The sequence below is a fragment of the Lissotriton helveticus genome, chromosome 1_2, assembly GCF_964261635.1.
Source record: "Lissotriton helveticus chromosome 1_2, aLisHel1.1, whole genome shotgun sequence".
Taxonomy (NCBI): domain Eukaryota; kingdom Metazoa; phylum Chordata; class Amphibia; order Caudata; family Salamandridae; genus Lissotriton; species Lissotriton helveticus.
This window is the reverse complement of record NC_136058.1, coordinates 310852316-310880097: the sequence shown is the minus strand read 5'-3', so window position 1 is coordinate 310880097 and position 27782 is coordinate 310852316. Positions and strand designations below refer to the sequence as shown.

General features: G+C 46.4%; 1 protein-coding gene across 1 annotated transcript in view; it reads left to right on the top strand.

Annotated features, from left to right (window-relative positions):
• Positions 1–27782, top strand: part of LOC144802321 (HORMA domain-containing protein 1-like) — a 1664778-nt gene that overhangs the window by 824417 nt on the left and 812579 nt on the right. The window contains exon 8 of the mRNA XM_078671804.1: positions 25364–25390. Coding sequence (XP_078527930.1) covers positions 25364–25390 — 27 coding nt within the window. The remainder of the gene's footprint in view (positions 1–25363; positions 25391–27782) is intronic.

Sequence of the window (27782 nt, the reverse complement as noted above, 5' to 3'; positions counted from 1 at the left end):
TCCAAGCCTATAGGGCGGTCAAGGAACTCCGCCTGTGCCTCATTCAAGGAGGGACGGTTCGCTCCCCGCAGGTAGTCGCTGCCCGCCTGCAGGTCCAGCTGGTCTGCTGCATAGAGGTCAGCGTAAAAGTCCCCAAAGGCAGCGGCAATAGCCGTATCCTCTGTGATCGGGTCACCATGGCCGTGCTGGAGGGTCCGAACGTGTTGCCTCTGTTGCTGCTCCCGCAGCCTGCTCGCCAGTAGTCTCCCACAACGATCCCCCCCTGTGTAATACGCATGGCGCAGCCACAGGGCGGCGTATTCAGCCACATCCTGGTCCAAAGCTGCAAGCATCTTTCGTTCTGCGCATAGTTGACGCCACGCTCGGGCGGCCCCGTGCGCTGATGCATTTGTTCCAGCTCTGCCACACGTTGGGTGACCTCGGCCCTCTTTAGTGCGCGTTCCTAGTTGTTGGCCGTGGCCAGCGACATGAATTCGCCCCGGAGGACTGCCTTGAGAGCTGCCCATTGGGAATCCTTAGTGGTGTCCCCGTTAGCATTATGGACCAGGAATTGGCCGAGGGCCGTCTTGATTCGCTCAAACACAGCCAGACTCTGCAGTAGGCTATTGCGCAGGCGCCAATGCCGCTGGGGTCCAGGCGTGGTTGGCATCAGAAAGGACGCTACCACCGGAGAGTGGTCCGACAGGGAAGCGGGTTGTATCTCGACGTCTCGTGTGCGAGATGCTAATTGAGAGGAGCACAAAAAGTAGTCGAGCCTTGCGTATGTTTTGTGAGCCGCTGAGTAGTGAGTGTACGCTGTGGCCTGTGGGTGTGCATGCCGCCACAAGTCGGTGAGGCCTAGATCTGCAAGGCGAACGCGACCCGCCGCCGAGAGTGCCCCCACCTGTCCATCATTGTTGTATTTGCAGTTACCGCTCTAAGTGTACTGGGGATGCTCAGACGTGAGTCCCAGGCACTCCACACCACTGGAATCAAGCTAGCCGGGCTGATGAGAGGTGTTACCTCGAAACCGGGCCGGTCCTCGGATGCTTGTTTCCGTTCTGGGAAGGACATGGCTTTTGTAGTTCGGACTGGACTGTTCCCATGGGGCACAGGGTCAGCGCTGATTTGCATATTGCCATTGTCTAACCCAGGGTGGTGTGGAGTGGAAAAACGATGGATTTGGGCCCAGATCTTTGGACTGGGGTGAATGTGTGACATTGATCCACATTCTGTCCATCATTGTTGTATTTGCAGTTACTGCTCTAAGTGTACTGGGGATGCTCAGACGTGAGTCCCAGGCACTCCACACCACTGGAATCAAGCTAGCCGGGCTGATGAGAGGTGTTACCTCGAAACCAGGCCGGTCCTCGGATGCTTGTTTCCGTTCTGGGAAGGACATGGCTTTTGTAGTTCGGACTGGACTGTTCCCATGGGGCACAGGGTCAGCGCTGATTTGCATATTGCCATTGTCTAACCCAGGGTGGTGTGGAGTGGAAAAACGATGGATTTGGGCCCAGATCTTTGGACTGGGGTGAATGTGTGACATTGATCCACATTCTGTCCATCATTGTTGTATTTGCAGTTACCGCTCTAAGTGTACTGGGGATGCTCAGACGTGAGTCCCAGGCACTCCACACCACTGAAATCAAGGTAGCCGGGCTGATGAGAGGTGTTACCTCGAAACCGGGCCGGTCCTCGGATGCTTGTTTCCGTTCTGGGAAGGACATGGCTTTTGTAGTTCGGACTGGACTGTTCCCATGGGGCACAGGGTCAGCGCTGATTTGCATATTGCCATTGTCTAACCCAGGGTGGTGTGGAGTGGAAAAACGATGGATTTGGGCCCAGATCTTTGGACTGGGGTGAATGTGTGACATTGATCCACATTCTGTCCATCATTGTTGTATTTGCAGTTACAGCTCTAAGTGTACTGGGGATGCTCAGACGTGAGTCCCAGGCACTCCACACCACTGGAATCAAGCTAGCCGGGCTGATGAGAGGTGTTACCTCGAAACCGGGCCGGTCCTCGGATGCTTGTTTCCGTTCTGGGAAGGACATGGCTTTTGTAGTTCGGACTGGACTGTTCCCATGGGGCACAGGGTCAGCGCTGATTTACATATTGCCATTGTCTAACCCAGGGTGGTGTGGAGTGGAAAAACGATGGATTTGGGCCCAGATCTTTGGACTGGGGTGAATGTGTGACATTGATCCACATTCTGTCCATCATTGTTGTATTTGCAGTTACCGCTCTAAGTGTACTGGGGATGCTCAGACGTGAGTCCCAGGCACTCCACACCACTGGAATCAAGCTAGCCGGGCTGATGAGAGGTGTTACCTCGAAACCGGGCCGGTCCTCGGATGCTTGTTTCCGTTCTGGGAAGGACATGGCTTTTGTAGTTCGGACTGGACTGTTCCCATGGGGCACAGGGTCAGCGCTGATTTGCATATTGCCATTGTCTAACCCAGGGTGGTGTGGAGTGGAAAAACGATGGATTTGGGCCCAGATCTTTGGACTGGGGTGAATGTGTGACATTGATCCACATTCTGTCCATCATTGTTGTATTTGCAGTTACCGCTCTAAGTGTACTGGGGATGCTCAGACGTGAGTCCCAGGCACTCCACACCACTGGAATCAAGCTAGCCGGGCTGATGAGAGGTGTTACCTCGAAACCGGGCCGGTCCTCGGATGCTTGTTTCCGTTCTGGGAAGGACATGGCTTTTGTAGTTCGGACTGGACTGTTCCCATGGGGCACAGGGTCAGCGCTGATTTGCATATTGCCATTGTCTAACCCAGGGTGGTGTGGAGTGGAAAAACGATGGATTTGGGCCCAGATCTTTGGACTGGGGTGAATGTGTGACATTGATCCACATTCTGTCCATCATTGTTGTATTTGCAGTTACCGCTCTAAGTGTACTGGGGATTCTCAGACGTGAGTCCCAGGCACTCCACACCACTGGAATCAAGCTAGCCGGGCTGATGAGAGGTGTTACCTCGAAACCGGGCCGGTCCTCGGATGCTTGTTTCCGTTCTGGGAAGGACATGGCTTTTGTAGTTCGGACTGGACTTTTCCCATGGGGCACAGGGTCAGCGCTGATTTGCATATTGCCATTGTCTAACCCAGGGTGGGGTGGAGTGGAAAAACGATGGATTTGGGCCCAGATCTTTGGACTGGGGTGAATGTGTGACATTGATCCACATTCTGTCCATCATTGTTGTATTTGCAGTTACCCAGCTGGCCAGAGCGCTGGCCCGACCGGTCCCCTATTTTGTGAAATACTAGGTTAAGGTCGCCTCCCAGTAATAAGTGTGGATGTGTGTTGCCATGGGAAGGAACGTGATTTAAGTCTATGGTGGTCTTTGGGGAGTAGGTGTGTTTCCTGTAGGAGGCAGATGTCCGCCCCGAGTGCTCCAGGAGAGAGAGGATCGCTTTGCGTTTGACCGGGTTATTCAGTCCTCTCACGTTGAGAGATAGAAGGGTCAATGGGCGTGTCATGTCAAGCCTTCAGGTGAAGCATCTGCGTAGTGCGCTTGTGTCTTGTAGGTGAGAAAGGTAGAACAACCCCGCTCAGTACCCGTGGACAAGGAGGACCCCCCCACCCGCTCTCCCCCCCTCCCTTCCTCTCTCCCTCTTCCAACTCCCGCCAACCCCTCACCCCCACCCCACCCGGTTCGCCCCCTAACTCCAACAAGGAACTCCCAGAGAGACCCCCCAACATCTGTCCCCTTGCACATCATTGTCCAAGTCCAGTCCCACTAAGGAACAAGTCAATCGAAGATTACCTGAGTGGACGTCCCGCCACCAGGCCTCTCTCCATCGCCCCCCCCGCCTCAGAGTCCAATACCTGCTAAATGATAGTTGCTGAAGTGTTCTCCCCCTGAGTGTGTCTCAGGGCGTCGGTGCAGTGTCTCGGGCCACTTCTCGCACCGCGTTGACCATGTCCGCTCTGATTGTCTGCGTATCAGGCCGCGCACTGGAACCCGATGTTAGGCGCCGCGAGACCTGTTGCCAGCCATCCCTGGTGGGCCGCCGCCGTTTCTTCCTCCGTGGCCGTGATCCCCAATACCGCACAGGTGTCCTGAAGGGAGCGGAGTTGGTGCAAAGTCCCATTCCACCTGAAGATAATACGGAAGGGATGACCCCAGGCATATGGTGTCTCGTGCTCCCTCAGGAAATCCGTTGCAAATTTAAAGGATTTACGTTTTTGAAGCATTATAGCGGATAAGTCTTGATATAGGGCCACAGGATGTCCACGGAACTGTAGAGGTTGCCGCTTACTGGCTTCGCTGAGGATGCGTTCCTTGAGCGGATAGTCTGGAAACAAGGCCAGAATATCTGGCGGCGGGGCCGACGCTCGTCTCGTGAGTCCCACTCTGTGCGCCCTATCGATCTGAATTTGAAAGTCGGCGGGTTCGCCCAGAATGCCACGGAACAGATCCTGCAGGTAGCCCGGCACATCAGTGCCTTCTTCCTTTGATGGTACGCCTCAGACCCGAATGTTGTTCCGGCGGGACCTGTTTTCCAGATCCTCCGTGTGGGCTTGGAGGTCCAGTTGCTGGTCTTTCAGGCGTATCACCTCCTGTTGCAACTGCACTATCTCCTCGTCTCTGGCGGTGTCTGCCCCTTCCATGGCGGCCACTCTCTCCCCAAGGCTATCCACTTCTCTTCGAACCTCGCCCGCTACCTCCTGTTTCAGGGTGTGGAAATCCTCTCTAAGGTAGTTGAAGAGGGATTCCAGGAAGCAACGGGTAATTGGTATTTCCCCTGTGTCGGCGTCCTGCTGGGCCTTTGACTGGCTCGGTGATGGGTGTCCCTTGTCCGCTTTCGACTGAGTCTTGTTCAGCATCTCCGGTAGGGTCCTCTCTCCCTTCTTTCCCCCCCCTCTGGGCAGCCATGTCGAGAGAGGTATCCGCTACTCGGGGTCAACTACAGCCGCGGCATTCCCGTTACAAGTGCGTGCAGCAGCTGCAGAGCTTCGTGGCTAAGTTGAGTAGGTCTCTGGTCCCAGGCTTCAAGCCGCTCCCCCGGCCAGGCGGTGTGCGTAGGCAATGTGGTTCTGAAAATGGCGGCGCGTCCCGCGTCTTGTCCGCGGTGAATGTGGCAGTCCGCGGGCCGGGGGGATGGGTGTAGGGACAGGGGGACCTGTGGGCGGCTGACCGGGGTAGTCCTGTCGCTCTGATTCCCCCCTTGCCCGTGCCCCGTCTATTTCTCGGCGGACAAGCAAGCCTCCTCACCTCCAGCGCTGCGTCACCAGGATACCCCTTTGATGCAGCCAGGGTTTGCCAAGGCGACCCCCCTCCAATGTCTCAGATCCGGGCGGCCAGCAGGTGTCCGCAGGTGCAGGCTGTGGAGCTGTCACTTTGCTGGGACCAAGGGCGGGGGTCCAGGCCTCGGCCCCGCAGCTGCAGTGAACACCGGCCCGCTCAGGCCGGGCCGCAGTGGTGCGAGGTGCCCTCAGACTCGGGTGTGCTCCGGCAAGATGGCGGCCACTCGCCTCGGGGCCGGCCGCCCCACCAGGTCGAGTTTGTCAAACTTGACAAAGCCCCAAGGCGAAACGCGTCGTTGCTGTTGGTTCTTTCATTAAATCTTTGTGGAACCTCCCCTGTGTGTGCTACTTTCCTTGAGGATTGATTTTCCTGGAATTTTGGAGCGTATATATATATATTTTCAGATGACACCAGACGCGGAGGTTGAGACGGTAGGAGACAGGAGGGAGCAGTCTGTTCTGTGGCGGCAGAGAGGGGAGTCCACTCCATACCAGCACAGCATTGTTTCCTATCCCCACGCAACCATTACCAGAAATGGACATATGTAATGCATTCTGGGACTGGTAGTCGCGGTACATGATGCGACCTACCAATGGACATTTGCGATTGGTATTTGGACCGAAGGGGCGGAGCAATGCAGGACAAATGAGGTGGGGCGTGGTATTTGAATCAGGGAAATGTGCCACCACCTGTAACAGTTCACTCGCGGCGCTGAAGAAGGCTGATTGTAAGCCGAAATGCATTCGCTTGGAAGCGGGTGACAAGGAAGCCTCCTATCTGTTGTTGTGGAATAAATGCTGTTTCCACAGGTTCTCCGTTGTTGGTCTCTGCACTCTCACCGTTGGAGGGGGTGTTGGAATGAATATATATATATATATATATATATATATATATATATATACATATATATATATATTATTACATACTGTAGGTAGTTATAGTTAGGACCTATTTTTCATAGGAAATCCGCAACATTCTATTTTCAATAACTTTGGCGCTGGTTGACGAATGTTCACAAAATGTTCAAAACTCGTGGGGCGCTCTGGTCCGCTCCTATCCTGGACGTCTCGGGCGATTCGTCAAGTGGGGGCTGAGTAAAAAGGGGGGGTCCCAAAACATGTTTTCCCCATGCAATTTTCTGTAGGAACCTTTAGTCGCAGCTACAGCCCGAACTGCTGAACGGAATTACACCAAATTTGGCAAAGAGGTAGTCCTTGGTTTAGACTCGTGCCTTTATGTTAAATGGTGTAAATTCATTCAGTAGTTCTTTAGGTATTATAGGAAATATATATATATATATATATATATATATCTGTGCGGCGCCTACCCACACATCTCATTGTGAGATCTGATTGGCTGTCAGCACTTCATCCAAGAAGTGTTGCCAGCCATCTTGGGACCAATATACATGACAACACCTCATTAAAAAGCATTGCAGTTAATAGAAGGTTTTAAGACTTTAGTTACATTATAGATCATTTGTTGATGGTACCATACTCATTTTAGGAATTGTGGTGTGTTCTAAGGTGATTTTACCATGTGAAAAAGCCTTCTGCTGGGATATTATGAATCATGTTTGAGAGAAAACTATTTTCTCAAGCTTTTCCCACAGAGGTTTGGAAGGTGATCTATGAGCTAAACTGAGAGCATATTTTCTGAAATTCACATTATCTTTCTCAGTCTTGTGAGAATGAAGTCTGACATTCTCAGTAAAACATGTACATCCAACAAGGGCAGAGACTGTCAGTTGATTCCTTTTTGTTCTACTGCAGCTTCCCAATAGTGTTCTAAACAACAACTAGAGTGCTAACAGCCTTACTTATGACAAACGTATTGCACACCTGAAGCCATATTGATTGGAATAAAGTGGTAACTCTTAAAACATTTAATTTGCAAAGGAACAAAATGAGGGGGTTCATTTTGCCATAGAAAGTATGATTAGTGCTGCAGAAAGAAAAACTAGGGCACATTCTGAGTGACTTCTCAAATCCTCTTCTATTTCATTAAATGAAATTCTGACATGCAGACTGAAACATGCACTTTCTATACCAGCAGCAGACTTCCCTGGTGAGCAGTAGCTTTACTACAGTGATCTAATGAGCAACTAGAGTGCTAACATTCAGAATTTATGGCAAATGTGTGAAACATCTGAATGCCTGCTTGATGGAATCAAACTAAAATAAACTGAAAGTATTTCCTACTGAGGAGACTGTAGTAAATGAGGAAACTAGGAAACTTAATAACAAATAATGCTCCCAAGATGGCCACCAGAGACAAAAGAGCCCAAATGTAGCACAGATATCACCCAGATATAGCCCAAGTATAGCCCAATGACAGAATGTCCCAGAGAGTTCTAAAGAACAACTAGAGCGCTAACAATCTTACTTATGACAAAAGTATGGCACACCCAAAGCCATCTTGATTGGAATAAACTGGTAACACTTAAAACATTTAATTTAAAAAGGAGGAAAATTATGGGGTTCATTTTGTCATAGAAGTTATGGCAAGTGCTGTAGAAAGAAGAATTTTGACATGTTTCAAGTGTGATCTCAAATGTCTTCCTGTTATATTTCAACAGGAGTAGCTTGTCAGTTGATGCCTTTGTGCTCTACTGAAGCTTCTCAGAGTGTTCTAAAGAACAACTAGAGCGCTAACAGTCTTACTTTTGACAACATTATGGCACACCTGAAGAAAAACTGGTAACTCTTAAAACATTTAATTTAAAAAGAAACAAAATGAGGGGGTTCATTTTGCCATATAAATTATGGTTAATGCTGCAGAAAGAAAATGTAGGGCATGTTTTAAGTGAGATCTCAAATCCTCTTCTATTTCATTAGACAATTCTGACATGCAGACTGAAACAATCACTTTCAATACCAGCAGTAGACTTCCAGTAAACTCCCAGGTGAGCAGTAGCCTTACTACAGTGATCTAATGAACAACTAGAGTGCTAACATTCTGAATTTATGGCAAATGTGTGAAACATCTGAAGGCCTGCTTGATGGAATCAAACTAAAATAAACTGAAAGCATTTCGTACTGAGGAGACTGCAGTAAATGAGGAAATTAGGAAACTTCTTAACAAATAAGTTTCCCAAGATGGCCACCAGAGACAAAAGAGCCCAAATGTAGCACAGATATCACCCAGATGTAGCCCACTTATAGCCCAATGAGAGAAGTGTGCAAAACACTTTTTATTTTTTCTGCAGTTTTATTTAGTGCAGACTGGTCAGGTTATGGAGCGTTACATCTTACTTGGACCCATTATTACATATTTTGCACAAAGTACATGAGATTGATGTTGCGAAACATTGAACTTTACGAATCTGTTAACCTGAAGTTGCTCTGAACCGGGCTTTGTAACACCCGTTTTTACCTACTGGTTTTAATTATTTTCTCACTGTATTGTATTAGGAAAGAGGATTTACTGTTTTTATGTACACTTTTGTGGGATCACTGAAAGAATATCGATAACACAAATATAGACTTACCAAAATATCGAGTAAAAAATATAGAATGCAAAAATATCGAATCCCTATCTCCAAACAGGTAAGTACAAAAATATCGAATCAAAAATATCGTTGTAAAAAATATAGTCAAAATATCAAATTTTTTAAATGTCTTGAAAGTAATTGAAAATTAATAAAATAATAAATATAATTAACTTAAACATACTTAAAATACTTAAATAACCTTAAAATTAATAAATAATTAATTGTAACTTAATTTGTTTTTTTTAATACATATATATATATATATCTAAACATAATATTATTAACAAATATACAATATTTTTACCGTAGGAAAGCGGGAGGGTTAGGTTTACTATTACCACTCCAGTGAGTGCAACAGTATAGAAAACATTGGATAGCGTATCAGTAAAAATTACTATTCCCACTCCAGTGATTGCAACAGTAGGGAAAGCGTTGGATAGAGTAGCGGTACAAATTACTATTCCCACTCCAGAGAGTGCAACAGTAAGGAAAGCGTTGGATAGCGTAGGCATAAAATTTACTATTCCCACTCCAGTGAGTGCAATAGTAGGGAAAGCATTGGATAGCGGGAGGGTAAAAATTACTATTCCCACTTCAGAGAGTGCAACAGTAGGGAAAGCGTTGGATAGCGTAGGCATACAATTTACTATTCCCACTCCAGAGAGTGCAACAGGAGGGAAAGCATTGGATAGCGTAGAGGTCAAAATTAAAAAGAGGTCAACATGTTTCAGCCTTGGGTAGTCAAAAGATCAATAGGCTTTCGTCAGGACCAATAGGGGTGAAATTGTGAAAAAGGTGTGAAGAATAAAAGGTTTATTGACCTGATTCTTCATGAGGTTAAGGCTTCATTGTACCTGTAAAAGAGAATAAACAAACATACACACAACGGACAGGGAGATAGGGTGTGGGAAACATATAGTTATGTACAGAAGTACTCTTATGAAATCAAATGATTTCGGCAAAGAACTATAAAATGGCAATACTTTTCATTGAACCACACTCATTTCTGGCGTCAACTCTCCCATTGTCATGCTTCGACGGGCGTAGGTGATTCGATTTATACTGTAGTGGGGTGCCCATAGCTCTAAGATTCACTGTGACTTTGCTTAGTCTTGTGCGTGGTCTATGGTGAAATGGCTTTAACATAAACGCCTCGTGAATTGCGTTTATAACGCTGCATACATTCAGTGCTTAGATGGATAGTGCACTGGTCGTGCGTGTGGTGATTTTACAAAAATACATATGCTCCTTTTTTTTTGTCTTGTTTTTGAGAATGGTTTTATAAATATACAGATAAGCTCCTTATTCATCTGTTGTGATCAGCAGGGATCAGTGTTTGGTTTTGTAGCGCGTAGCTCAATTTGTAATGCGCTCGCTATGGGTGCTCGTTGCGACATGGATTACACGGTGTTATAGCGTACCTTATTTTAAATCAAGAAATTGCTTCTTCGGGGAGTTAGGCTGGACGAGAGAGGCCTCACTGCAAGGTTATGAAGAGGAAAGGGGTTAGGGAGGAGAGTTTTGTACTTGCGGTTCTGGTATCTTGAGAGAGCGTGGTCTCTTCGGTTACCTGGGTTCCTTCTGCTCTGTCTCGGCAGCTTGTGCTGACTCTGCCTGTGCTTGTGCTGACTCTGACACCGACATCATGGCAGGCAGTTTTGGACTCAGTTACACGACTGAGGATATAGATGAAATTTTGGCAAGACCACCTCTACTCATGGAAGGTGACCTCAACCAGACTCTGTCTTCCACGGCGGAATGGGACGAGTTAAGTGAAGTAAAGAAAGAACAAGTACGTACGGCTGTACACGGGATAATAATGACAGAGTGTCTCCGGGTCAATGCCGCCCCCAAAGGCCTGTGGGTAACAAATGCACCACGCATTTTCCTAAAGGATCTAGCGTTTCACAAAGATTGGTCCTCAATATCTTGGAAATGCACGAGAGACTATCTAGTGCTAATAATCAAGACAGCAACTAGACTAACGGACGAGCTTGCTGCCAAGATTGAGATCTTGGAAACAAAATTGAATAACACAGTTAATATAACCATCTACAAAACCCGTCTAGACGAAATCAATAAAGAAATGAAAGACAGCCAAGAATACCTGACCCAAACAAAATTTCAGAAACTCGCGAAAGAATTGAAAAGGTTCTCATTGGAACGTATCCATCCTTACAGTAGCAAAGACTACAAACCTAATGACAACTCCGATTCCACCAGCATGTCATCAGACAACAGCTCAGATCAGAGCGGAGATGAAACCACCACCCGCGGTCGAGGAAACTTTAGAAATAGGAGAGGACAGCGGAGAGGCCGCAATAACCACTGGCGCCCTCCATATTTCCAAGATAATGGACAAGGAATACCATTCCATCCATTTAACCCTCATTTCCAATGGTGGCCCAACCCCTACTTTCCAGTACCTATGAACCATCCAATGCAACCGCAAGGTGCCCAGAACTACCAACAAGGCCATCCTTTTTTAGGGAATGGCCAGAACAACCGGAGGTCCAGGCAAAAAGGAGTAACCTGGTCCGACCAGACACGACAGGTTCAAACCAGAAGTGTCACCAAGGCCAAAACAGGAAAAGGTCCAACAACCTCATCGTGAATCTGACTGAACTAACACTAACAGAAGATCAAAAGAGTGTCCTGAATAAAGGATTAGGCTATGTACCAACTCCAAAAACAGACGACTTTAAGACGAAATGTGAACTTGCAGACTTCTGCCGTACCTTGAAACTGAAAGCATTTTTCAAGGATGAACTACGACCGCCCCAAGAAGGAGATACCATCCTGAGAAACAAATCCAACTTCTGCCCACTAAACTCACAAATACCCATTGAAATTAGCACGTTCGAACAGGCTATAATGAAAGAAGTGGATGAATTGAATCAACAACTTCCCAAACCCTTCCAGAACTTAACTAAAGCAGAAAATCTTGCTTTGGCAGAACTGAAGAATAACAAAGACATTGTCATAAAGCCAGCGGACAAGGGTGGAGGCATAGTCCTTTTAACATCAGAAGGATATGACAGACAGTGCATGGACTTATTGGCAGATACAAAATTCTACCAAGTAATGACGATTGACCCTACAGCACGCCTACAGAGAACGATAGCCCTGATGATTGAAGAAGCAGAAGCTAACAACTGGCTATCCAAAAAGGAGGCTGATTACTTGGTGACAAAAGCACCAGTCATACCGTACTTTTACTCTCTGCCCAAAACGCATAAAGGAAGAATGCCACCACCAGGAAGGCCAATTGTCTCTGGAATCAATTCCATCCTAGAGCCACTATCGGAATTCGCAGACCAGTATTTGAGACCATTGGTCCAAAAAACGCCTACCTATTTAAAAGACACGCGGGATTTGATCAACATGCTACTCAATTTTGAGTACTCGGAGAACACTATGCTCTTGGTAGGATTAGACGTCGAGAGCCTCTACACCAGCCTGCCACAACAGAAAACATTAGAGACTCTCGAAACAATACTTTTTAGCACCGATTGGCCCTACAAAACTCCAAGACATTTTGTACTGGAATGTTGCAGACTGGCCCTTACGAAGAACTTTTTCCAGTACAAGGATGCCCTCTTCCTCCAGCGACACGGCACGTCAATGGGCAGCACCTTTGCGCCAAGCGTGGCCGGTTTGTATGTAAGTACCTTTGAGCAGACCTACATACATAATGAAAACAACCCCTTCGTTCGTCATATACTCTTTTGGAAGAGATATATCGACGATATCCTGCTAATCTGGCATGGAGACACAACATCTCTAAAAGATTTCCACATGTGGCTGAACAATCAAGATGAGTGCTTAAAGTTCACGTATACTGCCAATGCAAAAAGTCTGGATTTTTTGGATATCACCATCTTCTTTGTAGAAAACACCCTACAAACGAGAACGTTTTTTAAACCAACGACAAAAAATAGTCTGCTATCTTTCAATAGTTTTCATCCTCGACCATTGAGAGAAAACCTCCCTTACAGCCAGTTCCTACGATTAAGGAGAAACTGCAGCTCCTTGGCAGATTACAAGACTCAAGCTACTGATCTATGTGAAAAACTCACAGTTAGAGATTACCCCAGGAAAGTAATTAACTCTTGCAAAAAACGTGCTAGAAACCAACCGAGAGAGTCTCTACTTGAAAGTCGTCCTAAACAGATCGACAACAGAACCACTTGTGTCACCACTTACAGCCCGATCACAAATCAGGTAAAGAAGATAATCAACCGCAATTGGAAAATCATAACATCCAATACCCTGACCTGGTCAAAACCAAGATTTGCCAATAAAAGGAGCAGAAACATCAAAGATCTACTGGTCCACACTAGACCACCACCGAAGAAAAAGAAACAACAACCAGGACTATGGAATACCACCCCAATAACTGGACACTATCCATGCGGCACTTGTATAGCTTGCGCAACCACAGAACCTACAAAAGAATTGCAGCTACTTCCGAATTTCCTATGGAAATTAAGAAGGCACACCAACTGCAACACAAGTCATGTCGTCTACATGATCACCTGTCCGTGTGGCATGAGGTACATAGGGATGACATGCCGCAAGGCAAAACAACGACTCTGTGAACATCGGAGCAATGTAAACTGTAAGAAAACCACAACGAAAATGTCGACCCACTATAAAGAACTAAATCACACAGTAGATGACCTACACTGGGTAATCTTAGAAACCCTAGAAACAGTAGACAGAAAAGCAGCAAAAATCCTATTCGTGAAGGAACAACGTTGGGTCCACAGGCTTAAAACAGATACCCTGGGTCTCAACGATTCCATTCCTTGGCTATCCCTCAATAGATGATTCAATCATGAGAGGTCCACTTCCTAAAATAGCTATACGTGCCCTAACCATAGCGATCTAAGATGGTCTAAAAACATGAGCCCGTTCCTTTCCCCCTTCAGATAAGCATCGTCGCAATGGACAAAAAGATAAATGCAAGAAACAGCTTGGTCTATACAGCAATAAGTCTCCAATCAGAGTCTGATACAGATTTCCCAAAGAAGCTCCAGGTTGCCCATAGATTTGCACCAAAATGGTACAAGGACACTATTCCAAAAACAATCCCTCCCCTTCCCTCCCCCCCCCAACCCCCGTTGTTCACACATACCTAATGATGTGAACTAATCCATAACCCCAAAATAAAAGGCAACTGTAACGACAATCGGCCTTTTCAGGGTTAACAAAAGAATCAGGAAACTAACAGTTCCTCGAATTGCATTTCAATTTTATTTAATATTTTCTACTTCTATTTTTATGTTGAATTTTTATTTTTAGCAATACACCAAATACACTACTTAAACACAGTATTGTCAACATTCTCGATTTCCCACATCCAAAATTATGCGCTGCAGTATTTCGTCCATTACTACTGCCACGAAGTACAAATTCACCCGGAAACGTAGACTCGCCGATTCCGGGTGACGAAAGGCAGAGTCAGCACAAGCTGCCGAGACAGAGCAGAAGGAACCCAGGTAACCGAAGAGACCACGCTCTCTCAAGATACCAGAACCGCAAGTACAAAACTCTCCTCCCTAACCCCTTTCCTCTTCATAACCTTGCAGTGAGGCCTCTCTCGTCCAGCCTAACTCCCTGAAGAAGCAATTTCTTGATTTAAAAAAAGGGACGCTATAACACCGGGTAATCCATGTCGCAACGAGCACCCTGCTGATCACAACAGATGAATAAGGAGCTTATCTGTATATTTATAAAACCATTCTCAAAAACAAGACAAAAAAAAGGAGCATATGTATTTTTGTAAAATCACCACACGCACGACCAGTGCACTATCCATCTAAGCACTGAATGTATGCAGCGTTATAAACGCAATTCACGAGGCGTTTATGTTAAAGCCATTTCACCATAGACCACGCACAAGACTAAGCAAAGTCACAGTGAATCTTAGAGCTATGGGCACCCCACTACAGTATAAATCGAATCACCTACGCCCGTCAAAGCATGACAATGGGAGAGTTGACGCCAGAAATGAGTGTGGTTCAATGAAAAGTATTGCCATTTTATAGTTCTTTGCCGAAATCATTTGATTTCATAAGAGTACTTCTGTACATAACTATATGTTTCCCACACCCTATCTCCCTGTCCGTTGTGTGTATGTTTGTTTATTCTCTTTTACAGGTACAATGAAGCCTTAACCTCATGAAGAATCAGGTCAATAAACCTTTTATTCTTCACACCTTTTTCACAATTTCACCCCTATTGGTCCTGACGAAAGCCTATTGATCTTTTGACTACCCAAGGCTGAAACATGTTGACCTCTTTTTAATTTCTATATGAAGTGCACTTGAATTCCTTATTAATTTGTAGGTTGCACATACAATTTTACCATTAGTCCGAATCCAGATTCATTAAAAATTCTCTTTCTGGCTGTCTGGACTTTTTAAGAACCACAACCCACCTCCTCACTGTTCTATGATCACTACTGCCTTAAACCTAAGGTAAAACCTCCTGGTGGAGGGTGCACACACAAAAAATGACCCAATGATTACGCACGCACGTGTAAATAAAAGCGGGGACACAGTATATACCGCTCAGAGAAGTTTCCAACATACACGTGTATCAGGGTCATATTTTGGGAGATACCAACTACCGACCTGCAAAACCATGGTTTAAGCAGGACCAGTGATCCTTTCCCCTTCCTGATTAAGAGATAGATGTTGATATGTCATTAGAATTGAGCGAAAGTATATTTTTGGCTGCAAACCTTCAAGCCCAACACTACAAGATCCTATGTAACTTATATTACACTCCAGCAAAACTCTTCAAGTGGGGGAAACGAGATAACGATCAGTGCCCCAGATGTCAACATAGTCCCGCGGACACTACACATATGTTTTATGCGTGTGCGTCCCTGACCCCTTTAAAACGAGGCATAGAAACATTTTGGTATGAACTGATGGATTGTACAGTCGAAATTAGTGCTCCATTGATGCTCTTAGGATATGATGTGAGTTAATATCTGCGCATAGGGATTTTGTTTTTGTTTCAATAGCGTTCGCAAGGCTATTTATAGCTACAGCTTGGAAAGACCCGGACCCACTGGTGTATACCGCTTGGTTCTCTTCCAGGGGATCCTCATCAATAGTCATAAGCATTAGAATATTCCCGCCCATGCGCGGGACCCCGGAAACACTATATTATATGTGCCCCACATATATATACTCATATATATATATATATATACATATATATATTTATATAAATATAAAAACAAGCAACTGCAGCCAAATACACAATAGAGCTGGATTATGCTGTAAAGAATTTCCACCATACATGAAACATATGCATTAGAAACATGAAAAACAACACTAAAGATTGTTTTGAAACTGTTTTAATGCTGAAAAAGCATAGAAAGCTCCCAGGCTGCATTGCAAACACGCAGTCTGAAAAGACTGAAAAGCTAACCTGTAGCTGCATACTACAAAAACTGACACCGTGCCTTTAAGGCACTCATGACCCCCTGTATCTCATCATGCCTCAGGGGTGACAGTTGGGTCAGTTGTTCTTTCTGGCTCCTTCGGGAAGGATCCTGGTTTCACAGCTCAACTATTTTTCTGTTTCTGACAGAACATTCTCTCAGTTTTCTACTTTTTTAAACTTACTTCGACGTTTTTCAACTAGTCAAGTAGGTTTTCTCTTGTTGTTTGGCATTTTCATCTTGATATGCCTTCCCTTTTTGACAAGTGCCCTTCTTGTGGAAAGAAGAAGGCTAAGACGGACAGTCATGAGGTATGCATCCTTTGCCTACCTGAAGACCATGACCCAAGGACCTGCCCTCACTGTGAGTCCCTGTCATCAAGAACTTTAAAAGACAGGGAGAGAATTTGTGTCTATGGCCTAGCCCATAGGTCTTCTAGAGGGAGGTCCCCAGCCAAGAAAAGCTCCAAGAGGTCCAGAGAACCTTCAAAGGGCGAGTCTTATCGTCCTTCAGCTGCAGCGTCGGGCTCGGCGCTGAGAAAGGAGCAACCGGTGGGTCATTCTTCGAAAAAACGACGTTTATCACCGTCAACGGCGGGCTCGCCGTCAAGAAGATCAGGTATGTCGTCGTCGAAATGTCAAGACCCTCCGCCATCGTCAACTCGTCGACGATCAGCGTCGAGAGATAAGACCCCTCCGCCGTCGTCAACCAGGCGACGATCGGCGTCGAGGGGCGTTACACCTCCGCCGTCGTCAACCAGGCGACGACCGGCGTCAAGGAGTGTGACTCCTCCGCCGACGTCAACCAGGCGACGTTCGGCGTCGAGGAGTAAGGAGCCTCCGCCTTCGTCGTCGTCACGACTTTCGGTGTCGAGAGCTGGCTAAGCGACCGACGTCGAGAGCCTCAAGTCCTCCGCCGTCGACAACCAGGCGTCGATCGGCGTCGAGGAGGAAATCTTCGTCGGCTTCGCGTCGACGTTCGGCGACGAGGGCGACCAATACCCCTCCGCCGACGTCACGTAGACATTCGATGTCAAGAGAGGAAGTTCCGTCGTTGGCCACACCACGCCGCTCGATGTCGAGAGACAATCATTCCTCACGTCGTTCGCCGTCGAGGCATACGACGGCGAGAGTATCTGATCCACCGGTGCCACGGAGAGAGTCGGCGTCGAAGGAAAGGACTCCGTCGACGGCGGGAAAGTGCCGTACGACATCGAGAGGTCCTCATCGCTCGGATTCGAGGCATGCGCCTTCAGAACATTCAACGTCGAGGCACCATGCACGGTCCAGGTCGCCGTCGAGACACCATGACCGAGCTTCCAAGGATGGTTCAGTGATCCTAGTGACTGAATCGGCCTCCCGTCACTCTTCTGGCTCTTCCAGATCTCTGTCAAGATCCAGAAGTCCTGCCCGCAGATCTAGAAGTCCTGCCCGCAGACCTCCCACTGATGGTGTGCAGTTGTCTCCCAGATGGAATATGCCTCTGCACAGTTGGCGAGACTCGGGGGCTACAAGAAGGCTGCAGGAATATGTCAGCCCAGTTCACAGATCTCCTCTGCAAAGACTGGTCGAGGAAGTAGACAGACGTAGTCCTCCCAGGCGAAGAGAAAGATCTCCTGTGAGGCCAGCTGCATCTCGTTCCCCTGCACGAGAAGAGCGCTCAGGGAGGTCTCACGAGAGGAGGCGCGATCGTTCCCCTAGACGGGAGGTATCCGCCAGAAGATCTTGCAAAAGGAGAGCTTGAACACCAGCTACTTCTTCTACCTCCTCTACCCGCTCTTCCAAACGGGATTACTCCCCTACATTGGTTGATAGCCTTTCTCTAGGGTTTCCCCAGTGGACGATATCAACACTTATCATGATGTCCTACAGAGGAGTGCCCTGAAATTAAACATCGAGCTTCTGTGCCACAGGTCTCCACGACAGTGATCTTTGAGACTCTTCCCCAAAAGTCGGGGTCTCGTCCAGTGCTACCGTTGGTCCCAGGAATCCTGGATCCTGTCAATGATGTGTTCCTGGCTCCAGCATCGGTAAGAGCTGTGCCGGCTCGCATCCAAAAGAAATATAAGGCCGCACCCTCTAACCCGATCTTTGTGAAAGCGGACCCGCCCGCCGACTCAGTAGTCGTGGCGGCGGCACGAAAAACTCACTCAGTCTCTCCCTCCTCCTCAACTCCTCCTGATAAGGACAGCAAGTTGCAAGACTCGTGGGGCCGCAAGGTCTGCAGTTCTGCCGCTTCGACGCTGAAGGTTTCTAGCGCGGCTGCGCTTTTAGGCAGGTACGATAGAGCCTTATGGGACTCAATGGAGCTTTTTAAGTCAAAATTGCCTAAGGAGGACCAACAAGACTTCGAAGAGACCCTGACGGAAGGAAGTCTGGTGGCTAACCAGATAATTAGCACTGCTGCAGATGGAGCAATACTGGCGGGACATTCATATGCCCATGGAGTATGTGCCAGACGCTCATCGTGGCTGCGCCTGACAGGCCTCAAGCCCGATGCGCAGCAGCGCATTCTGAACCTCCCGTTTACCGGAACATCTCTCTTTGGTCAGCACACAGACGACTAGATGAGTGGGATGAAAGTCGAGCTCGACACCGTCAAGGCAGTCGGCTTAGAAAAAAAGAAAGAGTTTAAACGCTGTTTCAAGACCAACAGAGACAGAGGGGCTCAACAGAGGGTTCAAACCCCTTATTGTCCCAAAACAAGACCCAGGGCAAAACCCAGTTTCGGGGTGGTAAAGCCGGCCGAGGTAGAGGAGGTCACCAGCAGTCCTCTACCTCGACGAGAGGAGGAAAACAATGAGCACTGGCTTCCTCTAGTGCCGTTGTCCACTCCAGTGGGAGGAAGTGTTTCAAAACATCTGGCAAAGAGGGGCAGCATCACGAACGATCGATGGGTGCTAAATACACTGCGCAATGGATATGTTCTTCATTTCCGTGCGCCTCAACGGGACTTTCCCCCAAAGAAATCTCGTCCGCAGCAACTCGATCTGCTCCGAAAAGAGGTGAAGGCTCTTCTCCTAAACCGAGCTATACAAGAGGTGCCTCCCTCACAAAGGGGAAAAGGAGTCTACTCCAGATGCTTTCTTGTCCCCAAAAAGCATCAGGAAAACAAGTTCCGGCCTATCCTGGATCTTCGTGCTCCGAACAGGAACATAGTCAAGGAGAACTTCCGCATGCTTGCTCTTCACCAAATATGTCCACATCTAGGAGATTGGATGTGTTCGATGGACTTGCAAGATGCCTACTTCCACATTCCAATTGCCATGCAACATCGGAAGTTTTTAAGGTTTCTGGTGGGCAGCAAACACTACCAGTACAGGGTCCTGCCTTTCGGACTAAAGTCAGCGCCGAGAGTCTTCACCAAATGCATGGCAGTGGTGGCAGCCTTCCTGCACAAAAAGGGACTTTTCGTCTATCCCTACCTAGACGACTGGCTCCTAAAAGGCCCATCTCCTCAACAGGTAGAAAACGACTTCCACCTTTGCCTGCTACAATTGCACAGGCTCGGCCTCCACATCAACATGGAGAAGTCGGTACAACTTCAAACCCAATCCATTCACTACCTGGGCTCCATTCTGGATAAAAATTGGGAAAAGCGTATCCTTCGGAGGAGAGACTATTTTCTATGCAGCAAAAGTGCAGAGTTCTACTACAGTCCCAGAATCCAACAGCGCGTCAAGTAGCGTCTCTGCTGGGTTCCATGGCGTCCTGCATCTTCCTGATTCCTCACGCCAAGCTGAGGATGCGACCTTTGCAGCAGGCTCTGGAGGATCAATGGCATCAGTCGAGGGGGCTCTGGGAAGACCGGATCTATCTTTCCCAGGTGACAAATACCTCCATCAAATGGTGGACTCACCCTCGCAACCTTCTGGTGGGAGTGCCTTTTCACCAACCTCTCCCGACACAGTCTATAGTCACAGACGCGTCTCTCCAAGGCTGGAGAGCACACATGGGGTGTCTGCAGATTCAAGGAAGGTGGTCAACAAAAGAACAGACCTACCATATCAACATGCTGGAGCTTCGAGCAGTCCATCTGGCTCTAAAGTCTTTCCTTCCTGCTCTCAAATCACACTCAGTTCTGTTCCAAACTGACAACACGACGACCATGTTCTACCTGAACAAGCAGGGCGGAACTCGGTCGCGTCCTCTCTCTCTGGAGGCACAAGCCATATGGCACTGGCTCCTTGCTCGGAACCTCACAGTAGTAGCGGTGCACCTCCCAGGAGAACTAACTGTCAAGGCTGACGCACTCAGCAGGCACTTCGAAGATCAGCCAGACTGGGTGCTGCACGACGAGGTGGTGGCAGACCTCTTCCATCGCTGGGGTCGTCCAGAAATAGATCTGTTCGCGGACGACAAAAACTCAAAGTGCCACGCCTTCGCGTCCAGATTCCACCGTCCAGGGACAAGGGGGAATGCCCTTTTGATGGACTGGTCAGGGACATTTGCTTACGCATTTCCTCCTCGGCCCCTGATTCCGAAGGTGGTGTCCAAACTCATCAGATCCAGCATGACCATGATCCTGGTAGCCCCGGACTGGCCTCGGCAGTGGTGGTACCCGGACCTTCTACAGCTGTCGGTGCTTCCACCCAGGAGACTGCCCTGCAGGCCGGACCTGCTGACCAAGATGGGGGGGAGGATTCTTCATCCCAAACGTCCCTCACTGCACTTAACAGCATGGCTCCTGAGGTCCTACAATACGGACATTTAAATTTGCCACCTGATTGTATGCACATTTTAAAGGAAGCGAAACGACCCTCCACAAGAACGTCTTATGCATTTAAGTGGAAGAGGTTTTTTCTTTGGTGCAGAGAACGTCATTTTGATCCCTCATCAGCACAGGAGGATGTGATTCTGCCTTACCTGTTGTACCTAGCAAGATCTGGTCTAAAATATGCTTCGATCAGGGTGCACCTCTCGGCCATTACGGCTTATAGGAAGTCTCCTACTCAGCCCTCCTTTTTCCAGATGAAGGTTGTCAAGGACTTCTTACAGGGGTTGAAGAAAGTGTACCCCCCTGTTAGAAACCCTTCTCCTCCATGGGAATTGAACCTAGTGTTGTCTAAGTTGATGGGCCCCCCTTTTGAACCCATTCACAGAGCTTCCTTGCAACACTTGTCGTGGAAGGCTGCTTTTCTAGTTGCAATTACATCAGCGCGCAGAGTAAGTGAGATACAAGCGCTGTGCACGAAAGAACCCTACACTGTTTTCCATCACAGCAGAGTAGTTTTAAGGGCACATCCATCCTTTTTACCTAAGGTTGTCTCTGATTTTCATATAAATCAGTCTATTTCTCTTCCTTCTTTTTTTCCAAACCCTACGACCCCGGCTGAGCGGTCGCTGCACTCTTTAGATCTCAAAAGAGTCCTTAAATTTTATTTGGAAAAGACCAAAGAGAGTAGGAAGACGGACCAATTGTTTATCAACTACGGTCCACTGAGAATGGGCTTTCCAGCTGCCAAGAGATCCATCTCCAGATGGATCGTCTCCTGTATTAAATTGGCTTATCAGCTTGCAGGCAAGCCCTTACTTTTGTCACCTAAAGCACACTCTACTAGGGGGAAAGCAGCCACAGTAGCTTTTCTGTATGATGTCCCTATGTCAGAGATGTGCAAGGCTGCAACCTGGAGATCAGTTCATACCTTTACAAGGCATTACTGTCTTGAATCTGATTCCAGGGCTGATACTCAAGTAGGACAAGCTTCTTTGAGGAATCTATTTGGGCAGCCTGCGGCCTGTACAAGCCTAGTTTTTTTCTGGGCTTACTAATGTTATTACTGTATTGTTATTCCTTGGCCCGCAGGGAGATGAGGTGAGGCTCGCTATTCTATCCTAATGCTTATGACTATTGATGAGGATCCCCCTGGAAGAGAAGGATTAGTTACTTACCTGTAATCCTAGTTCTCTTCCAGGGGTATCCTCATCAAAGTCATAAGCAACCCTCCCGTCTCCCCGGGCAAAGGATCTTTATTAATTTGGAGATGTTGTTAACCTATTTGTTTCCAAGGTTTTTCAGTGTCCGAAAAGAACAACTGACCCAACTGTCACCCCTGAGGCATGATGGGATACAGGGGGTCATGAGTGCCTTAAAGGCACGGTGTCAGTTTTTTGTAGCATGCAGCTACAGGTTAGCTTTTCAGTCTTTTCAGACTGTGTGTTTGCAATGCAGCCTGGGAGCTTTCTATGCTTTCAGGATATAATAAGAATTTCTACTGCTTTTTCAGCATTTAAACAGTTTCAAAAAAATCTTTAGTGTTGTTTTTCATGTTTCTAATGCATATGTTTCATGTATGGTGGAAATTCTTTACAGCATAGTCCAGCTCTATTGTGTATTTGGCTGCAGTTGCTTGTTTTTATATATATATATATATATATATATATATATATATATATGTACCTCCAATGCTCACCTTATTACAAAGCAAGCGGGACACATGCTCCGGGTCAGACAAAGGATTTATTCAACTAGCAAACACACAGTCCTTCCAAGTCCGTGAAGACACTGTAGAATACAGGCAGACGCGTTTCTGGCCAAGTGTGGCCGTCATCAGTGCCGGTCTCACAGAATGCTGCATATCTCTGGGATTGGATCGGTCACCACTCCCTGTGAGTGAAGCAGTTCCACGACTCCTCCTCCCGGCTGCAGGTGTGTACTGATTGCTGGTAACTGTGGGTGTACTGCATGGTGGTTAGCGTAGTCCCTCGTGGTGCCACATACAGTGATTGGTCCACCAAGCACCTCCAGGATGCCCCCAATGTTTGGCGCTGAACGATGCGCCTTTCACACAGCACCCAAGTAAGTTGGTTCCGTTGAAACCTTTGTCTGTCCCCTTAATTAGGCAGCGCAATGCCGCCTCCTCTCTCCCCTTGCGATGATTCTCGCCAAAATAGCAATTTTTACGCGTGGGGGGGGGGCGCTGCATTTAGCACTTGCCGTACTAAGTCCACAGTTTGTTTGCTGACACAAATGCGGTGCACCAGAACGAGAGGGCGTGCCCCCAACCGGTCTCAGCAAAACCGGATAAATATCCACCTCCAATGCTCACCTTATTACAAAGCAAGCGGGACACATGCTCCGGGTCAGACAAAGGATTTATTCAACTAGCAAACACACAGTCCTTCCAAGTCCGTGAAGACGCTGTAGAATACAGGCAGACGCGTTTCTGGCCAAGTGTGGCCGTCATCAGTGCCGGTCTCACAGAATGCTGCATATCCCTGGGTTTGGATCGGTCACCACTCCCTGTGAAGCAGTTCCACGACTCCTCCTCCCGGCTGCAGGTGTGTACTGATTGCTGGTAACTGTGGGTGAACTGCATGGTGGTTAGCGTAGTCCCTCGTGGTGCCACATACAGTGATTGGTCCACCAAGCACCTCCAGGATGCCCCCAATGTTTGGCGCTGAACGATGCTCCTTCCACACAGCACCCAAGTAAGTTGGTTCCGTTGAAACCTTTGTCTGTCCCCTTAATCAGGCAGCGCAATGCCGCCTCCTCTCTCCCCTTGCGATGATTCTCGCCAAAATAGTATATATATATATACGAGTATATATGTGTGGGGCACATATAATGTAGTGTTTCCGGGGTCCCGCGCATGGGCGGAAATATTCTAATGCTTATGACTTTGATGAGGATACCCCTGAAAGGGTATGTAACGTTTACAACGAAATTTTAACAACGCACTACCATTACAACGCAGGTATTACCACGCATACCATTACAACGCATTGCGCTGGGGGGCGCTCTAGGATAGGGAATAAGTTTAATTTTCTATCCAACACCTTCCCTAGTGTCCACGGGGACTGGAGTTGGAATAGAAAATTATACTTACCACTATCCAGCACCTCTAAGCGCTATGCGTTGTAATGGTATGCGTGGTAAAAACCGCGTTGTAAAGGTATGCGTGGTAAAAGTATGCGTTGTAACGTCATACATCCCCCTGGAAGAGAACTAGGATTACAGGTAAGTAACTAATCCTTTCATCGCCTATTGAATATATACAATTTGGAAATGGCTCTTTAGATAAATAAGGGTCACCGAGCTCTTAAGGAAGGGAATAAGATCTGGGCACCCTTATCAAAATGGCTGGGAAAAAGTCAAGATGAGCTAGGAAATAGAATGGGCATCGGGTAAATCAAGATAATAGAAGTAGTGTGAGATAAAAAATGGGGAAGGGGGACAAAAATGAAGTAATATAAGAATGTATTTTGTCATGAATGTTCTCTTCAGTATATCCCTGCTCTCTTCTTCTTTTTCTTTCTTCAAATATTTGTATTGTTAATAGCATTGTATATTCTTATTATTGGTCTTTCTAATTTGCTTTAAAAAAAAGTACCTGATGGCAAAGAATCAATATAAAAAAATAATTTAAAAAAATGGAGTTTACTAAGAAGATATTAGAGAAGACCCAAGTAAAGTGCATTTTCGTAATCAAGTCTGGACGTAATAAAAGTCTTGATTACAGTTAAAAAAAAAGATAATACATTTCAGTGCACAGTTTTACATAGGTGCTTAAGTTTAGTCTGTGTAAAGACTCATTTTCTCAAAGGGATTTTTTATTAACATTTGTGACTTCAATGAAGATTCCTACATGGCAGAGCAGGAACTATGAGTAAGTAACCAAGGCCATATTATCAAGAAAGGGCGATACATTATCGCCGCTTTTATCGGCAGGAAGCTGCCGCTAAAGCAGCGATAATGGGCTTGATAATATGCCCTTGTGAATTCCCGTAGAAGCCCAGGTTCTGGTGTTAACCTGGGCTTCTATGGGAATTCACAAGGGCATATTATCAAGCCCATTATCGCCGCTTTAGCGGCAGTTTCCTGCCAATACAAGCGGCGATAATGTATCGCTCTTTCTTGGTATTATGGCCCCATGTCTTTTTTCTGAAATGCTTGTGTTTATATGCAACAGCTTTCCAGCATAAGGGGTCAAGTAAAAAAACAAAAATTGTTTTAAATGATTTTAATAGACACAGTTATTCTTTACTGCCAAATATATATGCTTAAAGCTAGAAAGCATAGTAGGCACAAAAATGGCAGGCAGGCTGAATGAGCATTCATTTGACTATCATTTTCTCTTTCTGTAACAAAATGTTTTTTGCTAACTTTTCTATACAAAATGATTAAAAAGTCTAATTATCAATCTAATCTTATTTTATAGGTACATATGAATCCAGATGATCCAAATGTAAGCTATTACTAATAAGCAATGAAACATAATCAGTTCCATAGTACCTATTTATTTTCTACTGCAAGGGGCCTGGTTTCTGCAAGTGTGACTGCAAGGATATAGGTTTTAGTATATTTATGCTCATTTTCTGTATTATCTCAAAGAGCATATTACTGTAAAGCCATTCCACTGAAATGTTAATGAAATAATAGCAATTGTAAACAGTCACCAGGTAATTAAAGTGAGCCAAGCATCTCAAAAGAACTTTGAGATGGGGTGGCCACGTTGCTGAACACAAGCGGTTGTTGAAAACCCGAGGCAAACTAAGGGTTTTACTGAACTTTATTCAACTCTGTTGCTTAAAACAAAGGTTTTAAATTCATTTGTAAATCAAGCTCCTTAAATACTCCAAATTTTAAGATCTACTCTAGTATCCAATAAAAGCTTTGGTTGTCCAGTAGATTCATTTTTCTCCACAGTAAATTTGACACCTACCAGATACATTATGCATCAGTATTCTAAAGCTTTTGGGAAATACTTTGTAAAGAGACAAGATTGAAATATTGTGTCAAAAATATTTTGCTGATAACTGTGATTCTGTCAGTGAATATTTCATCCGAAAATTAAGATAGTCCCTAAAATTGCTGTTGTTGGGTGCCAGAGTGTTACCAATGTGTGTGTGGAGTTGTTTCTTGGTATTCAAGGGTGCTGCTCAGAGATGCTGCCTGGTATGTCTCAGTGTTGCACAATTTTCCAGAGTGCTGTTCAATACACTTCTCTGCTCCTGAATTGTGTTCTTGGATAAAGGCCATTGTGACCGGTGATAGTCCACTTGCAGATGTTTGGTCCAAATGGCAACGCCTTGCTCAATATTCAAAGGTGCTACTTATGTCGTCATTACCGCTTAATATTTTTGTTTGAAGCCAGGTTCTCTTCCAGGTGATACTCATCAATATTCCTAAGCACTGACTAGTCCCGTACACGTGCGTGGACTTTGGAGCACATTTTAAATGCTTTATATATGTATGTTTAAACCCTTAAAAAGTAGTAAATACTCTCAAACACACATATATATGTATAAAACCGTATATATACATGCATCCTACCTAAAATGAGGCTAATAAATACCAAAATTGCATTGAATTCTTTATTTAAAATAACCGTACACATATAACATTTCTATTGCAAAGAACATGAACACCTTAAATTTCAAAACATAGCCTTTATTTGAAAGGAAAAAAGCAAGGGAATAAAAGGCATTGTTCTCCAGTATTAGGGGTGTCTTTCATAGAATCACATGCTTCAATATTCCCCGTCGTCGAAGTGGGAGTCCCACGGTAAATAAAATAGCAATAATGCTAAATATATATAAATATAATACAAGAAAAAAGAAAGGAAATACAACTGAAATCCTCTAAAAACGATTCCTACATAGGAATGCAAGGTAAAGAGAAAAAACCATTTGTAACACATTAGTGTCAATATGTTAGTCCAAATTACAGCCAATCAGGCGCCAGCACCCTCTAGAACCTTCTCCTCAGAAGCTCAAGCCCTCAGATTTTCTACCGCACGTCGTGTGAAGGGAGTCTCCCTGAGCTCTGCTCAGTTTTCAACTCTACTCATCTTGTTTCCAGTGTTTTTCTCAACATGTCAAGTAAGAAGTCTTTATTCAGACCTTGCTCTTCTTGTGGGAAGCTGCGCCTTTTTGAAAAGGACCCCCACCAGAAGTGTATCTACTGTTTATACCCTGACCATGAGGCTGCCAGCTGCAAGTTCTGTAGAACCTTTTCTACTAAGACTCTTAAAGACCGAGAAGCCCGTCTTCTCCTTTGGCTGCAATGTCTAAAGGACAAGGATTCTGCACTGTCTGATGCAGAAAGTTTACAATCTGGTCTTTCTACAGCAGCCTCTAAGCGTGGTAGTGTTCAAGAGTTTCCATCTCCTTTCCTCAAAAAGCCTAAGTTGGCCTTGTCTCTGGCTCCTGTGGTGTCTTCTGCCACTTACGCCCACGAGACCTGACTCTCAGGCGTCTTCTGCTGCCTCTCGAGGTGTTTCCACGCCTCTTAAAGTTCCGCCGTCGACGGGAGTGTCGACGAGCGTTCCGACGACGAGGACAGCATTGCCTGCATCTTCGATGACGACGCTGACTACCACTTCAGTCTTCTCGTCGTCGACGATGGTATCGTCGACAGCCTACACGTCGACGAGGGTTTTGTTGCCGTCTACACCTGTTCCGTCGACGATTCCCATCTCCTCGTCGGCGAAGAAGAGAGAATCTTCGTCGACGAAAGACCCGAAGAAATCGTCGTCGACGACGACTCCGTCGACCAAGGTCTCGTCGACGAAGATACCGTCGACCAAGGTCTCGTCGACGAAGATACCGTCGACCAAAGCCCCGTCGACGAAGACT